The 18,145-nt window shown below is 42.9% G+C and overlaps 1 protein-coding gene across 1 annotated transcript in view; it reads left to right on the top strand.

Annotated features, from left to right (window-relative positions):
• UMODL1 (uromodulin like 1) overlaps positions 1–17,442 on the top strand; it is a 52,932-nt gene extending 35,490 nt beyond the window's left edge. The window contains exons 14-22 of the mRNA XM_009932644.2: positions 2,917–3,130; positions 4,651–4,788; positions 6,406–6,863; positions 7,446–7,588; positions 8,699–8,935; positions 9,794–9,953; positions 13,020–13,104; positions 15,564–15,771; positions 17,372–17,442. Of these exons, the coding sequence (XP_009930946.2) occupies positions 2,917–3,130; positions 4,651–4,788; positions 6,406–6,863; positions 7,446–7,588; positions 8,699–8,935; positions 9,794–9,953; positions 13,020–13,104; positions 15,564–15,751 (1,623 nt within the window). The 3' untranslated portion in view covers positions 15,752–15,771; positions 17,372–17,442. The remainder of the gene's footprint in view (positions 1–2,916; positions 3,131–4,650; positions 4,789–6,405; positions 6,864–7,445; positions 7,589–8,698; positions 8,936–9,793; positions 9,954–13,019; positions 13,105–15,563; positions 15,772–17,371) is intronic.
• The last annotated feature ends 703 nt before the right edge of the window (positions 17,443–18,145 follow it).

Genomic DNA, 18,145 nt, shown 5'->3' with positions numbered 1-18,145 from the left:
TTGCCTCTTGTGCGGACTCTCCCTGGTAGCACCCACTGCCTGCATCCCTGAGCATTACACCATTGTTTTAGGCTCTGCTTTAGGTTCACAGCTGAAATCCAGTCCTGCTGCTCCAGATATTTCCTGCAAAAGACATGTAGAGGAAAGAGTTGGAGGTGACCGCAATGTAGCCCCTGCCTGCTCCCTTAATTCCCTGGAAAGCTGACCTAGGGAAGGAAGTGAGTGATAGAATCATAGAATCGTTAAGGCTGGAAAAGACCTCTAAGATCATCAAATCCAACTGTCAACCCAACGTCACCATGCCTGCGAAACCATGTCCTGAAGTACCACATCTACATGTTTTTTGAATACCTCCAGGGATGGTGACTCCATCACTTCCCTGGGCAGCCTGTTCCAAAGCTTGACCACTCTTTCAGTAAAGAAATTTTTCATAATCTCCAATCTAAACCTCCCCTGATGCAACTTGAGGCCATTGCCTCTCATCCTGTCACTAGTCACTTGGGAGGAGATCTAAAGAGAGGGCCTAAAGCAGAGCAAGGGGCTGGGAAAGAGGTGTGAGTCTCCTGCACAGGTTAGCAATGGGCCAGCTCTTGCGTGGGCCAAATGTGGCTTGTCTGGCCCTAACGGTGCAGTTGCTCTGCTGCTCAGTGCCTGCCTCGCTGCTGGCATCCCCAGGGAGCCTGACAGCTGGGGGAGGGCGAAGGCAAAGAGCAAGTATGCTGAGAAATCAGAAAAATTTAGGTATTTCTGTGGCTGTTTCCATCTCTGTGTCCTGCACTGAAGCTAGCAGCTGCTATGTACAAGGAAGCTGTTGTATTCCAGGCTCAGGAGGGTTGACAGGCATGGCATGGGATTTGTCCTTCGTATGCTGCTGAGAGCTGCTCTCTTGCTGTGGGCAGTCTCCTGTTGCACTTTTGCTGACAGTTTCTAAGTGCAGTGTTATTGCCAATAACTCAGAACAGCCTGTACTGCCTGCCTGATGCAGGTTTGAAAATTGTGTGTCCCACACTTTCTGTTGCTGAACTTTTTGTTTGCGAGTGTGGATGAACACAAAAAGACTTCCCAGACACATGTGGAGGATAAAAAGAAACACAGAGGATCTGTGAGCATCTCCTGGAGAAAGGAGAGCAGAAAATATACAATTCTAATAGGAAAATTCATGACACTGACGGATAGCATCACTCAGCCTGTGCTTACCCTGGCATCTGGTCTTCAGGTTGCTCTGCCTGCATTGTGGTTAGATGTTGGGGCAAGACCTGGCATGCAAACCTCTGTGTGCATGTGTGTGTGAAGGGGGCGGGGAGTCCTGCTTTCCCTTGGGACATGCAGGTAGGCAGGGACTTCAGCGCAGTCTTAGCAGGCTTCTTGGTTGGGCAACTGGAGGAAAAGGACTGATAGGAGAGCACTTGTGGACGTTTACCAGTTTCTATTTGTCATGAGTTTCTTAGGAACAGGCCTGCATTTATGTGTATAATGTTTTCTCAACATGTTCTTTAAAGCTGAGTTAACATTAGCCTTGTGTCTTGTCTGGGGTTTGTCCTGTGGGATGACGCCATCAGACCTGTATCTGCTCCTCCTGTGCATGGCGCTGGGCCTGGAAATTAAGGGGAAAGGTGCTGGAAATGCAAGAGTTGTTGTACATCTCCCTGGGTATGCCCAGTGCCCTGCCCCATGGACTGTGCTCCTGCGGGAGGAGGAGGAGATGTTCCCATGGGCAGCTGCCCTCCAGAGGTACCACCTGGCCCTGGAGGGCCCAAAGAGAAGAGTTCAGACACACGGTTCCAGCCTGTTCACCTCTTTGAGAGGGACTGGTGCCTGCACCTGAGCTGGATGGTGGTGAGGAGGCTGAGCAGCCCAGCTAATCCAAAGGCTCACACAGGGCTGTGTTTTCCCATCCTGCAGAAAGCAGACCATCCTGCTCTCCAGTGTGGTAAAGGAGGCTGCTTCAGGGCCTATTGCCAATAAGGCTCTGTGTGCTTTGGAAAAGATGCCATTTCCTTTCTTAGTCCACTCTTGAAGTCTAAGGTTGCTGTGTACAGAATGTGAATGCTTATTTTATTGATTTCTCTAGACTGCCCTGAGCTCAGCTGTGGTTTGGTGCTGCAGTGCTTTGAGGGCGACTGTTCCCATTCAAAATAGTGCAGAGCCATTTCCTAGCCCTGCTCTGGGACTCTCGGGGAGGACTGTGAGTCAGGGCTGTGTGCCCCGATGACAGGGAGAACTTGCAGAAATAGTATGGTACTCCTTAGGGAAGACTTTAATGAAATATTTCTGAAATAAAATTGAAGACTGACTTGACGGGAGGTTGAGTTGTGTGGCAGTGGTGATGGCACAAAACCTTACTGTTTTCTTTACCCAAGCATTTAAAAAGAGGAAGGTTTACATGTAACTATAAGCAGGAGAATTTTGCTTATTTGCTTGAGTCTGGTGAGAAATCATCCATGAGGAAAGGCTTGAGGGTGGTCTGCTCTAAGCTATAATGCATCTGAGCTGTGGGAGCTCTCTGAGATATATATGCAGCGTGGAGTGTCTAAAGGCATCTCCACTTCCATTGGCAGCACCTCCTCATAGTGGGTTGCCCCCTTTCCCTGGAGGCATTTTGAGAGGCAGAACATGGGAGCCTCCTTGCAGTCTCTTCCCTCCCTTGCTGTCAGCAGCGGCAAGGACCTGCACCAAACTATGGTAAGGTATCTTAATTATTTAGCCTGTTTGATATTCACAGTTAAATACATACCGTGTCCTTCAGTGGCTGTAGATCAGAAACGTTATAAAGCAAAAAGTTAATTTTGTGCTCCTTCATTCCAGAGTATGAAGCACAATCATAATGCATAATACTCTCTTCTGGGCAGTGTAAAAAGCCTAGAATGTACTTGCTTCTATCGGTCCATCTTCACATGCCTTTTGTTTTTATTCCAGGTACATAAATCTCTGCCCCTTGAGGTTCTTCAGCAGATGGATGCTGGTCTGATTAAAGTGTTGATAATGGGTATTACTAATGGGAGCACAGTGGTAAGTTTCAATTTACTGATTGCAGAAGATGTGGATATCTACTACATCATCACCACTTTTCGTGATGCCTTGGAACACAGCTCCTATTTCACAGTTGACAAGAGCAGTCTCTCCATAAATGGTAAGGAGCAGCTTGTATCCCAATAGCTCTTCAGACGTAGAAAGATGATAAAGCCTATTATTAATCTGTATTTTTTGAGGTGAAAGTATGTATATAACAGATGGATGAAAAGCCATTCTCTTTTCTTATATTGCTCCTGCTTATCCATCCATAAGCATTTTCAGAGAACATCAAAAGATGAAATAGGGAGTAAGGTACTCTTGATCCAAAAGGACAAAACCAACTGGTCTTATCGTCTATAGCTAGCATTAATTTTATAGAGAAGAAGATATGGAGACATTAGAAACGGTGGTCACAAATAGAGGGTTTTATAAGCTACCAGTGGAAACAGGTCTCTGTACGCAGATGTAACTAGCTCTGTTTAAAACAATTTTGAAACACATTACTAGATGCTTTGCACTGATAATTTTGCACAGGGTAGACACTTCAAGAAACAAAGAAGTGAACATTTGAATTTTTCTGCGCTAGGAGTATGTGTTTTCCTCACACACCTGTGGACTGGGAGTTCAGATGAAAGTCCACACTTTACCAAGACCAGCGCAATGGCTGATTGTAGCACTTCTTTTGCTCTATATGTAATTTAAGTCTGTAAAAAAACCCATTAGTCTCCTGACTAACAGCTGCTAAATTCTGTTTCACTAGTTCATGTGTCATGTATATAAAAAACAGCAAGTTCTATATCCTGAACATGATACGTTTGTCCAAAGGATATTGTTATAAGCTGCCAGTTAGAATCTCATGCAAAATGACTTCAGAAGCATGTATATGGTCTGCCCTGTACATTCTCTTTGCCTGTTACCCCTCTAGCTGTGAATCTGGAGTTATGTGTCTACTTAATTAGTAAGATCACGACTATTGCGTGGTATTGCTTTGTGGAGTGCCTGCCCTCCTCGAACCTGTGCTAAACATGGTTTGTTTCAGGGACAGGTCCCCACAGAGCAGGTGGTTAGTGCTGCTTCCTGAGTCCCACCTATGGTGATACGTCCTTATTTGCGCAGTTATAATTAGACCTTGGGAAGTAAAGTGCATTTTTCCTTTCAAAAGTGAAAATTTTGGCCAGGTAAAAATTAAGAAAGCAACTAGACTGCAACTTGGACCAGTCATACAAACCTTCTGCTTAACTCGTGCTGGGCATTTACTAACCATCTCCTCAGAGGCATGGAATGGGGGAGGCAGCTGAGGAAGCCCCCGAGGTTAGTAGCATCCCCTTGGGCTGTTGACCAGTTTAGGACAGGAGCTCTGCAGCAGGGTACCTACATTTCAGTGAGTATCTGCTGAGCATCATCGGTAGTGCAGCCCCTGGACTCTGTTGTCAGTGCCTTGCAATTAGCCCTCGAGGCTGTGCTTCCCACCTCTTCTAGACCCAGAAGCTGCCTGAAACGTACAGCAGAGTATCACACCTAAGAGGTGTAGTCCCACCATTATATCATGATGATGTGACCGTGCTCCAGTTTCAGAACCATCACTTTTTCATGTATACACTCTCTACCTTTGCCTTTTTGCTTAAATATACCCAACAGATTATGATGAGTGCAAAAGTGAAGAAGATGACTGCTCCCCACATGCATCGTGCCATAACACACTTGGGTTTTACCAGTGCAGCTGCAATGAAGGATTTGCTGATGTGAATCCAGAAAGGCCTGGAAGAAGCTGTGAAGGCAAAAAAGTTTTTCATTATCTAATCGCTAACTGAACGCTTAGTGATCTGATCTTTACTGGATCATGGTCAGACTTGCCACAGGTCTTGAAATTTTGCCAGAGGTGAATTTGGTTCGTTGTTTTGAGCTGGATTCTAATGGGAAAATTCTTGCAAAGGACTTGAAGTATTTCTGACTGTAATACTCTGTCATGAGAATTTACTATACTAATATTTAACGCTGTCTTTGTAAGGTTCTTTAACAGTTCTGTTTTCTTGTGTTTGCCATTGAAATTAGTCATTAGCAGTAGCATAGGGGACAGCAGAGGTAATGGAGAAGGTAACAGAAAGCACTAGGTATGTGGCTTGACCTCTGTATGGCAGCAGGGACTAAATACTGGCATTACAAACTACTTTTTTGTTTATATGAGTCAATTCATCTAGCTCATCTCTCCCCTTAAATCATTTGTTAGCTGACATATGATGGGTCTTTAAGCTCCTAAATTCTTTTAGGCTTCTTCAGCAATTTGTGTTTGTTTTTGTAACCACAGGGATAAGTAACTCTTTGGTTGAAGTCACAAGGATTTGTCAGCTGATGCCAACTTTTTCTCATTTTTTTTCAACCAAGATATTTAGTATTAGGATAATAACATTTTGGGAAATTCAGGTCTTAAAGAGCTCAGACTTTTTCTTCCTCTTACATTCAAATCAGCAACTTTTTCATTTGAGGCATTTCCAAAAGCTGTAGAGTTCCAGAAGAATATCTGTATTATTTACAAATTTTGCTTGGAAATAGATCCTATTTGTATGTACAACCCACTAAAATTATTGAAGATAATTTTTGTGTGATGAGACACATACTTTGTGTTTCACTGCAAATGGAATTTATTATCTTGGTGCTCTCTAAGTCAGTGGTGGAGGAATACTGAGGTTATTTCTATGAGCAAAGAGCCATGGGGTAACCCCAGAGCCTGCACTGGATGTCAGGTGTTCGACATACACATTGACCACAACTTGTGCTGCCTCTTTTGCCCTACTTGCTTTCTTCCTGAAATCATTAAAGATTGCTACTAACATTTGTTCAACTACTCACTGTCTCTCTCAGGACACATATGTGCAATGTGGGCCTGCTACATGAGATTTGTCCTGCACTTCCCCCAAAACGGGTTTTGCAAAGTGCTCAGGGTCGTATCTTTTGGGTACCAACTGGTCACAAATGGGGCCAGGTTTTTAAACAAACACTGCGTCTGTTTATACACCACATCCAGAAGTGTGCAGTCTCCTACAGTACTAGGCAAAAAAATATGAACACTTGCTGAGCAACTTAGAGCTGGGGATCTCTTGCAAATGCTGATCTTCCAAAAGATGTATATACATGTTTCACTTGAGAACGCTAATTATTGCAGCTCTCAGGAAATAAAGGACTTCAGCCTTCCTTATAGGCACTTTGTGTACTTCTTGCGCTCTTTCTTAGAAAAAAAGCCACAGCCTTGGCAGTAAGTAGAGTGGGTTAAGAAACCAAAAGAAGCTAGTTTCCTGCCAGTAACTGTGAGTTTCCTCCTACGGGTTTGGTCTTACGTTATAAAATTAACTTGAATCTGTAAATTACAACAATATCTTTATTTTTTGCACTCTTCAGCATTTCCTATTCGCCAGGAGGCAACACTGATGGATAAGAAACCTGTACACAGCACAGTTTTACCTGCGACATCTTTGCAAAATTCAACTCATGTTTCCTCCCTTGCTTCACTGGACTTCTCTACTGCTGAGCACAAAGCTCTGGAGGACACCACATTCTCCAGCGTAGTGCTGCCTCTTCTCACCGCGGACCCTGTGTCAACTCCTGATGTTTCTCCTCAAGCATCTCCTGTCCCCGTTGTTAAACCTGCCCAGGAGGTTTCCATTAAGGATGCGGTAACAGTGTTCTGTGAAATAGAGAAGATTGTACTTGCTGTCCAGAAGAGATTTTTACAGCAGGAGTCTATCCCAGAAACCTCCCTGTACCTGGGGGAGCCTCGCTGCAATGTGAGCATCAGCAATGGCACTCACGTTGTGCTGCAGGCAGGCTGGAGCGACTGTGGCACTGAAGTTGAGACTGTAAGTCCCCTGAGCTGGTGAATGCGAAGAAGCACCAGAGCATTTTTTTTTCTGGTCTTGGGAGTGGGGTAAGGAGGGCAGCAATGGCAGATCCTTAGCTAGAAGTACAGTCTATTAGTGGCTGAAATGCTGGACAAAGACATTTCTTTAGTGACAGAAAATCTCTCCCTGTGAGTGGAAAGGTAGCTCGCTGTTTGGGGAGGAGGGCAAGCAAGAAAGAGAAGGGGAATCTTTGGGATCAGGCAGCAAAACTCAAGGCCTTCTCCAAACCGAGAGTCACTTCCGATGTCTCTCTGGGTTCCCTCTGCAGCTGTCAGAAGCTTCTATTTTCTTAAAAGCAATTTAATTATCATATTTAGACAATTTCCCTTGTGGAGCAGACTGAGGAAGAGAAGGAAGGCTGGTGGATTTCCATTGTCTTACAATACAGCAAATAAGATACTAGAGGTTTAATCTGTTTGATTCTTGCAGCCAGGAGAGTCGAGAATTCCTAGTCACTTAAAGCTGGTAAGCCTGTGGCTCTATTATATCTCTAGATACACTGATGTTCACGAGTTGTGCTTTCTTCTTTCTGTGTTCCAGAACATGACTAATACCATAGTGAAAAACATTCTTCAAAATCATGTTTCTGCTCAGGGAGTAATCCACAATTTAAAAGTTGCCAGTCCCATTCACTGCGTGTTTCAAAATGATCTCTTGACTTCCTCTGGATACACTGCAGAAGGGTAAGTAACAACTCTCTCTGCTTTGAAATGCTGTTGTGTGGCTGAGCGCTGCTACATTGGAAGAATCCCCACGGACATTAGCTGTATCCAGTGACAGTGCTTGCTACACCAAGTAGTCTGCCATGCTGTCAGTCCTGTGCTCAGGTGATCCCTGCTATGGGCTTCTCTCCTGCTCCATCTAATGTGTCAATAGATCCTACAGTCAACAAGCTTGGCCATTGCCTGGCTAAACATAGACGAAAATAAACCTTCGGGAGCTACTGCTGCAGGTTCAGGTGCCAGAATTCCTGACTCCTCTTTACCTTCCTAGCCAATCACGTGTAGCAGTAACAGTACCTTCCTGCTTATGGAACGTAACAATGATGTGTCTTTTCAACTGATGTAGGCATACACACTGCTTTGTGGGTGCTGCAGATGGCAATTTTCTTACAAATTCTTATTTGATCAACTTGGAAAAAAGAGAAGATAAGTAATGCAAATACTTTTTTATGGAAGACCCATCTCAAGTAAGATGGAATCTAATCCACTGTCCCCAGAAAATCAAACCTCTGCTCACAGAAAATGTGGCAGCACAAGCTTTGCTCTGATGCTGAATGTTCTCCCTTTGTACAAGTGCACCTCCTCTCCACTTGCTGTTTTCTAACCCTCCAGATATTGTATTTTCCTTTCTATACCTCTGTAAAGTCTTTGTCAGGTCCCTTCTCTCTGAGCTCTATAATTTTCTCATGTCCCTCACTTACCGTTCAGATTTGACCCTCCTCCTGAATTTTTTGGGGTCTTTTCTTCTTCATTAATGTTTTACTCTCCTTATTTTGAACTTTAAGACAGCTCATAGTTTTTTTCCCTTTTAGTTCCACTGAAGTATCTCTCTCTGCTCTATTTTTATTGCCAAGACATTCCACCCTTTGGATTTTCCCACTTGTGTTTCCATGCTCTCTACCTTCCCAACTGAAAACTCAATGCTTTTTCACCCTTTCCTCTTGAACAGTGTCCTGGACTGCAGATAACTCTTCACTACTTAAATGTACAAGAGATGGAGAAACTGGCACTGATTTGTAGAAACACACAGTCAGATTTGTAGTATTTAAAGCAGGTTAATTGTTTTTTCAGACTTTACACCATCTTTGAGGATTTGCATGGATCTGGACACTTCAGAACAGAAATGCAGTTGTTTATAGGAAATTCCCCAATACCAAAAAATTTCAGCGTCTCTGCCAGTGATGATGTACTGATTGAAGTGGGGATCCAGAGAGCAGACAGCAAGCTCAAGGTGGTCCTCACTGACTGCTGGGCAACTCCAACCAATAATACAGTGGATCCCCTCTCATTTGCTTTTATCAGCAACAGGTACAGCAATGACACTTGCAAATAGCATGTGTAATACCTTAGATGTTCCAGTGGCGCTGACTACTGAGGTGTTACATTTTAAATGCCTTTTATTTATTAATACCTTTCTTGTCATTCATACACACTATCGCTTACAGTTCTGACTGGTCACACCTTCTTCGAACAAGGAAGGTAGGTATGAAAAGAAAATGTTTTCAAAGGGTGGTGTGATAGTTGCTTGAGTTTGGTTGCCTTCCCCATAGTTCTGTAAAGGAATTGTAATTTTGACCTGAAGAAGTAGGTGGTTTGGGCAGTTGGTAGTGAAAGAACATTGAAAAGTGTGTGCTTTATCTATGTCTCTGTGGTTCAGATCTTCCCAAGAGCTTATGTAACTCTCATCAGTGAAAGTGTAGGTTAGTTGATTCCTGTATGTTGCGACCTACAGATAATATTAATGCAGGCTCTGGTAAAAGGGGAGGTTTGTGGCTGTCTGGATCCCTGATCTCACCCCAATGTCATATTCCCTGGGGGTCACCCACCACCTTAAAATACAGCATAGTCCTTTTGCTCAGTAACAAAAACTGTTCCTTTTAATATGATGTTCTTTCACTTTGTGTTGGGTTAAGCCAGGTTCAAATCCTTCTTTCTGTCACTTTCCCTTCTTTTCCTACTCTCCAACCACTTCTCAAATCTATTCTATTTGGATACTGTGAGAATAAAAAGGCAACTAGCCCCTTATCACTCCTGCACTGCTGGAGAGATTCTTCATGGTGGGTCTGGCTACAGCTTTCTAAAGGAGCCTTACAACCTGAGTTATGAGCTATAACCATTAGATGCCTTCTATAGCCCTAGCTGCTATGTATGTGTTTTCCTTTTCAGCTGTCCCATCCCAAATACATACACCACACTGCTAGAGAATGGGAATTCAAGCAAAGCGCAGTTTAAGATGAAAATTTTTTCCTTTGTCAACAACTCTGTGGTTTATCTACACTGCAAAATACGTATTTGTATGGAGACACCAGGAAGAACCTGCAGAACGGTAAGGGTTTTGCTCAGATATGCTGTTTTTCTCCGATATGCCATATGCAGTCCTGCTACCAAAATGAAGGAGTAATGTTTCCAGACAGAGTTTAAAATATCTCTTGAAGTTTTCCTTCATTCTCTGCTGAGAGCAGAGAAGAGTGGGAAAGAACTACAGCCATACGGAAGTGTCTGCCTTTCTTCCTGTTCCTTATCCTCTTGGTTAAAAGCACGGAGCTTGCACAGAAATGGGGAGATCAGAGTTGGGGAACCTGAGAACTGAATCTTTCACCTCTAGGTAGGGGTGGCTAGAGGGCAATGAACAGAAGGCACAAGGAGATAGGCTGTTAAGAAGTGTGTCAGCTAGATGGACATGTCACAAAAAAGTGAGCGCCCATATTGGCACTATCAGCAGCGAAGTCTGAGTAAATTGATTTGGGATGTTTTTCTGTCCTTCCCCCCTCCCCCCACCCCCTAGAGTTTTGCTTCTCCAGATGAGAGTTTAGATGCCAGGAAAGGAAGCTTGCTGCCGTTAAGTTTCTAGGACTGTGACTCTAACAGAGTTTATTACAGCTTTTTAAAACCCTATTGCTTTTTAAAGCAATAAACCAAGCAATGTTCTGATAACAACTTCAGTTTCTAACTGTCTGTGCTCCAAAGCATTGCTTGGTTTGTTTTTACTTTGAGGTGGTACACACTGCTTCATCTAAAAATGTGTTGCTACTATAAAAATAAGAAAAAATAGGTTTTGCTGATGGCTTTTTCTTTTCTTTATAGCAGACACAGAGGAATTATCTTCTCCCTCTGCCAACCTTCCTGGCTTTTTTTCTATCAAGGATGTTTTCATTAGCAGTTTGGTGTTACTCCATTGTTTAACACTTTCCTCTAGGTCTAAATAGCTCAGTTTAAACCCATTATAAAGTAAATGATCTCTTCCTAAAAGATTAAAAATGGCTATCAGAAGGTACTGGTTTCCTTTCTCAAAGGATAAAGCTTCCACCAGACTGGAAAAAAAAAAAAGGAACAGGAAACATAACTGACAGATGGAACGATGGCTCCAGTTTTCACAGCTGAATGTGTATGTTAAAAACCAGTGCTTCAGCAACCCCCAGCCTACGCTCTCCTTTGGTGGAAGTGATGCCCTCCCCAAGTTCACCGTGTCACCTGCACAGCTGAGGAGCGACATGGTGGTGGCTGCAAGGCCAGGCAATGAGAGAAATGGGCAGGACAGGGATTGCATGGACTGGTGTGGCTGCTGTAAGGAATCACACAGTTGCTTGCTAGGAGCTGCTGGGTTTGCTGTTAGAGCAGGCTTTAGCTCTATGGATTAGAGTTCAGGAACACAGTTAACTAAAGGACTGGCTTTGATTTGAATTACAGGGGTATGTGATGGGGTAATTCTGCTAGCCCAAGATGAGGTTTGATTGAGATTGGCATCGGCAGTAAACAAGGCACAGCAGAGCTAACCAGTGAGGCCCTCTTCTTTCATATATTCTGTATTATTCATTTCTTTATTATTCATATATATATATGAGATGTACTGTTTTTTTCTCCTATGCAAAATTTACCACCTATGAAAAGTTAGTGATTTCAGTATCTTAGACTGAGATTAGAATGTTCTGCGGAGAAGACAAGTACTGGGCACACTCTGAAGGATGACAATGGCTTTTACAAAGCAGAGAGAAGGAGCTGCAGGAGGGGCAAAGATCAAGAAAAATGGGAGCAAGAACAAAGCATATTTGGAAACGATGTGAGATAGCCAGGATAGTGCCCAGGGTCTGGGATCTGATCTGTCTGCCACTCTGGAGAGTATTGACTTACTTGAGCTCTTTGCCCATAAAATTAAGACTTACACCTTATATTATTTCTTCTTATCCAGTCTTTTTATTCCTTGTTTTCTTGGTGAAAGAGAGTAAACTGCTCTAAAGTTTAGAGTAGAAAAAAATAGACCAGCTGGGGAGCAATGCAGTAAGAAAGGAGTAAGAAATATGACTTTGAATGGGAAGAGGAGTGATGTGCCACTACCACACATATGTTTGGTGGAATGTGGCCGATTCATGGCCACATAGAACCAAAAAATCATTGCCATTAGGGAGCAGCTATGTAACCATATTCTGCAATGAGTCCACCTAGCTGGAAAAGCTATTCAGTGGTAGGCCAAAGTCGCAGCTACATTGCTATTTTTACGGGGGCTGATCCGGCTAAAGACACTGTTGCTGACAGTGGATTGTAGAGGTTTTTCAGTGTAGCCAGGCTAGTAACACTGGTGAGACATTCTCTTGTAGACAAGATGGTAAGACACACTTGCACTTCACTGCTTTCTTTTGCTGAAAAAGAGGTACTGCAGTTTCTCTGTTTTTATGTCCACTTCCAGGAGAGCCACAGTATCTTTTGAATAACTTCAACAGTCTGTGGTTCCCATCAGAGACCTTTATGTTGCAAACTAAAATGAAAAGGTAGCAATCAAACTGAATGGTGCTACTGAGGAAGTGTGCAGAAGAAGAGGGTGCGGTGTATTCTGCAAGTGCTGCTCACACAAAGCTAAAGCAGTGAATCCCCAACATTTCACAGGGCAGGGCTTTCAAACTAGTAGTTTCCAGATTGGTAGTTCAACATGGTGCTGCAGAGCTGTGTGTTGTTTCAAAATGACACACAGCTTGGCAGGGGCAGAAAGTTGCTGCTGCTTTTGCTGGTGCTGGCTGTAGTATCTGCTGTGCCTGTCGTAGACAGTAGAAATATCCAAACAAAAATGTTTGCAAAACCCTGGCATGTAGAGATAGTGAGAAGTTTATTCTCTCATAAGGTTTGCTAAAACAAACAGAAAGTTAGTGAAAAGAAAGAGATTGTCTGTTCACAGCAGTGTTTTCCAGTGTGACTAATTACAGTTTTTATACTGATGTTTCCCTAATGCCAGTTCTTTTGAACTTCCACTTGGTGCTCATTTCAGTCTAACAAAGCGTAACATTAAGAAACAAAAACCCCAATGACTGAGAATAGCACAGGGTTTTCACATACTCATCAGAAGGCTTTATATTTTTAATTAGTAAACCATATTACTTGTTAGAGTTTGAAATGATTGTTGCAGAGATGCCATGCAGTCCGATCCCTGAAGACTGGTGAAACCATCGCTACACACAGAACATCCTGGGGACCCCTGTGTAAAATGGCTGGTGAGTTATGAATAGATGCTTACAAAAAGGGGACACAGTGTATCAGTTCAAGGTTCTTTCTCACTGTCGAACCCGAAGACCTGTGATACAAGGTTTTCATGCTGCTCTACATATATTTCTGGGGAGCAGGTGTCCTACTGAAGCCATGTGGCAGTGTGGAAAAGCATGTGCTGTCCTCGATGAAGAAACTGTCAGATTGTCAAAGGAACATAGAAAGGGAGAGAAGAAAGCACTTCATGTAGCTATTTGCACAGGGTAGCAAGTACAACAGCCACAAAAATCAGTTATTACAACTGTGAAGCGTGAAAGCAGCTTGAATCTTTTAGATTGCAATCAGTTTTTCAAGTGTTTACTCTGTTGTTAGACCGCAGTTGTGGTGAGTTGTGAAGTCCAAAATCAGAGGAGATAAGAGACTGTATTGTAGTGTTTCCATAGACTCTCTGGTATTGATTTCATTACTGCCGTGAGGGCCAGTGGCAGAGCACAGCCGATGCACAGCACCTTGGTGGTTCTGATGGAGTGGTACAGTGTAGGTTTATAGAGAGCGAACACCAGCGCTGCGTACAAGCAAGGCCTGAGGTGTTATGCATCTGCCTTTTCTGCATTTACCCTGAGTGATGTTTTCAAGGGCACCTGTGGCCTCTAACATTTTCAGTCTTTTGGCCTCCTCCAGCTATTTGCATTCATATCTTAGCGCCAAACACTAATTGAGAGTACTTGTACGCAGCAATATCAGAATTTTAACACATGGCTACTGTGAATAGACAGAAGTCACCTCCTTTCCTCCTGCTGGTTGCCTGTTTTTTCCCGTCACTGAATGCTCTTCTGACTGTGGAGGTAAGTTAGTGCTGGACTGTTAGTGGATTCAGGGTATTTTTTTCTCCTCTGCTGTGACAGTCGCAATGTTCTTTTGGATGTAGAAACTGGCTCTGACTTAACAAATTGTACTGTCTCCTATTTCCAGTTTGGATACTCACATCACATTTTAAGTATGAGGCTAGACCTAGGCAGTGATATGCATCTCTGTGTTGAAGGAGACAACATGAATTATGATGTCAGCTAAGCTGCTGCAGTGAAACATGAAAAAAGCTTTAACTGCTCTGCCTATACTGCTTGGCCACATGCTATAGCAAGGACCCCTGATACATGACCTCAGGAAGGTCTGTTCTGTCTGTGTCCAGCTACAGGCTGCTATTTCCACTGTGCATCTTCTCTTTTATTCCTTTGTTTCATACCGAAATTCAGAAATAAGCCTAAATGTATTATGCCACACTGCTTTGGCCTGTATTTTAATGACGCCCTGGATGTTACGTAGCTTGGACACTGCTCTAGCTTACCTCAGTGGCTGCCAACAGTGCCCTTTGGCCAAAGATCTTCTCTCTAATTGCAGGCATGCACGCATTAGTATTGTCTTCTGTGCACCTCAGGTACTGCACAAGTGTTTGGCTAAATACGTGCACTTATTTATGTATGCAAATAGGTGTTTTTGTAGGTGCATCAAGCATTTACAAGAATGAATTAGCAGTGTGCAAGAGTACACGTACAAACATGAATAGAGGCATAGTGTTACAGGCAGAGGGGATTCTGCTTGCAGATTTGGACAAATACATTGAAGTGTCTACATGTGAACTAGGCAAACACCTTCTGTTGATGGTCAGTGGAGCCTACAGAGACAACTGGCAACAAGGGACTTGACTCTTGCCCACACGTAGGCATGTAGTGCTCATGACCCATCGTGCCCCATTCTCTCCTTCCCATCAGTGTCTGGGTGCTATTCCAAAAGACTACAGGTCTCCTGCAGGTCCCATGCCATGTCTGCCAGACCTGTGCAGGCACTGTAGACATCCTTGGATTTCTCAAGTGGCACTAGATGCCTATGCTCAGGCTACAGAGTTGAGCCCATGGTGACCACTTCAGCGTGACTGACTTACCTGCATCCACTAACTGCCCCAGCCAGATCTCTGCTGACTAGAATGAGAGCTTAGGGACCCAGCACACACTGTGAATCTGTCCCTAAATACTTTGTGTTTAAAGAAGTATTACATCTGAGATAAAAGCAAATCAAGTGGGTTTTAATAATCATAGATGAATGGGGACAGGATTAAGATGGGAGAATGCTTCACCTCTAGGGTCATTCTGAAAGTAAGGCAGCATTTCAGGAAGCCATCAATGCTGATCCTTTATTTCTTATTTTAACAGAAAATTGCAGAGTTGAATTCCAAAGACACATCACACTCATGTCTGCAGGGACTCTACACTTGTATGTAAAAAGAGAACTCGGACTGTGGCTCACAGACCTTTGCGTGAGGGTCACCCTCCCCAAAAGGCTGAATCACTTCTGTATCACGGCTCTTTACTTCAACATGCGTGTTGGCTAATTTGTAGGCAAGGCTTGTTTCTTATCCAGGAAAATATTTAGCAATTTCAAAGCTTTTTTCTTTCACCTCTTGTTATTTTAGCATCTGATTTGAAAAGAGAGAAGGAGGCTGGGATGGGAGTTGGATACATCATCCTCATTGCCTTTGGTGTGCTTGGTCTTGTGCTGGGAGTTGTGAGCCTTCTCATTTTCCAGTACCAGCGAAAGACGGGAAGATACAACTTCAGAATCAAGTCTGACAACTTCAGCTACCAAGTGTTCTATGATTAGTGATTTCCAGGTTACCAGATGTAAGTACTGAATCATGATCAGTTACTTTTTTTAGCTGTTTCTCTCTTCCTGAAATGGTTAAATACTCACAGGTGAGCATGCTCTGTTTAAGGGTATTTGAACCTTCTGTTCTGTTTGCTGTGGGTGAAGGTCATAGAAGTAAAAATGAAATTCCTACTATTATTGCCTGTTTTTGAATGCTGTGCTCTACAGAGAAGGAAGACAGCCTTCTCTTCCTCATCTTCTTTCATGGCTTTGGTCTCGTTCAGAGTAAATGACATGCTACTTTTGAAGAACACGAACAACCATTTCCATAAAAAGCATACCCCTTTTGGTTTTGGATCATGGACTAGTATAATAAAGGAGAGAAAGTTTACCACTCTCTTTAGAAATATACTTCAGAAGCTAATTTGCTTCAGAAGTTATCCCTTTCTGTAAAAGCATGGGTTTAATTTTTTTTTTTTGGAGGGGATGTTTTTCAAGTAAACAGTGGACTGTTTGACATAAAGAGCTTGAAATACTGGTAATGCATAAGCAGTGCTTACAAGTGCCTGCAGAGAGTCTGAAAAGACAGTACCGAGAAGTGTTAGCTGCTACCACCCATTCTGCCTCTACAGCTTTTTCAGAATACCTCAGGATTCAGCAGGTTTTTTTGTCAAATGAGTGTGTTCTAGCTGCTCACCACTCTTTGTCCCTTTAAGAGGAGGAGAGAAAGGTGAGAAAGCTGGCTTGCTGAAAAAAAACACCTAACATTGCTTCAGAGCTCAAGCATGTTTACTGTGGATTTGAATTCTGTTCCTGGAAACAGGCTTATTTGATGTTGTTACCAGAGTTAGTAACTCTTTCCTGTTGGAGGCCTCATACATGACAATGAAGCTGCCATGACCGTAGTAAATTCACTACACTCATCATGATGGTATCTGCAGATATTTCAGTTTGCTTCATTAGGTACAATAACTCTTAATGTATATCACAGAGAAAGGACAGGGAAGACTGTGTCCCAGCTACCTGCTTGTAGTCTTGAATAGTCACTACTAGCTGTATTTCGCCTAGTCCTACATTACGGAGAACGCCCTCTGTAGTTATCTATGGGCAGCTCCTAGGAGCTCACTGTGGGTGAGGGTGATGCTCTGATGGCTTCCCAAAGGCTGGACAGGGCTGCCTATCAGAAGCCCAAAGGGAAGGTACCTGGGGCTCCTTGGTACAGCTCCAGCAGCTGTACAGTTCCATGAGTGATACAGGTCCCACTAGGGAGTCATAATCCAGCGTAAAGGGCATATATAGGTCCATTAAATTAAAACCTATATACGAAGCCTCTGAGTATCTTCACAAAGAGAAGAATGGCTTGTCTTCATTCATCATTTTGCTCTCCTGAGTGGTCAGGGGTGATTGCAATACTTCATAGTAATGGGAATTCTGGAGTTGTGCAATGAGGTTGTAACATAAAGGATATTGTCAGGCTTGTAATGCTTATACATAATCAGCATGTTGGAGTCTCGGTTAATGGCTCCATGTAGATGCTGGAACTACTCAGCTCTTCTTTCCTACGTATTTACTTTCTTTAGAAGGCAGCTGATTACCTTTCTGAATCATGATTAGTTTGTTTTTTATTTTTTCTAGTTGGACCATGTCTCATCACATGGAGAACTGAAGGTTGTCTTCGCTTGGCTTTCATTACTCTTCGTGATGGTGGTTACGACTGGTTGCAACACTGATTCTTCCCATTTAATGTCACCTATTTAAGGCTTCTCTATCCCTCTTTTTTTTTTTTTTAGCAATCTGTTTTTTCCCTGGTGTCCTAAGAAATATTTGTGACTGCAGCTCCGACTTGAAGTGAATTCTGGTAGTTTTTTCCAAATGACGAAATAGAAGGGAAAAAAGAACTTCTTCATGGTTCTTTATTCAAGTTCCAAGATTTGGCTCTCCCGCTGTGCCATGTTGCTGTGTCCCCATCTTAGCATCATTTGTGTCATTACTCTTGACAAGCTGCATGTTTCTATAAATATTCCAGGAAGTAAACCAGCAAAATCTTTCTAGAGATCTCCTTTTCAGTTTGTAATTCACTGTTTACCTAAGGTGAGGTTGAAATTTAGACCTGCAGCAACACTGAGACCTAATTGTGCAATGCATTAAGTATACACAAGCTGGAGAACAAGTATTGGATTTGCCAACAGATAAAGGAAAGGCACCATGAATCTGGGGTGTAACCTACTCAGAGTGTTCTTCAGAATGAGTTTTGAGGTTTGATTGTAAAATGTTTCATCGATAAGGATGGAGTGAAAAAAAAGAAAAAATAGAAACATTTTTTGCTATTGGCAGCCCATGTTTTTCCAGAGAAGTCAATAGGTACCTATGTATTTTATTTAATTAGATCAAAATGATTGCGCAGTTGAG

The sequence above is a fragment of the Opisthocomus hoazin genome, chromosome 1 (assembly GCF_030867145.1).
Source record: "Opisthocomus hoazin isolate bOpiHoa1 chromosome 1, bOpiHoa1.hap1, whole genome shotgun sequence".
Taxonomy (NCBI): domain Eukaryota; kingdom Metazoa; phylum Chordata; class Aves; order Opisthocomiformes; family Opisthocomidae; genus Opisthocomus; species Opisthocomus hoazin.
Note: the sequence above shows the minus strand (reverse complement) of the source record. Positions and strands in the feature narration are given on the sequence as shown.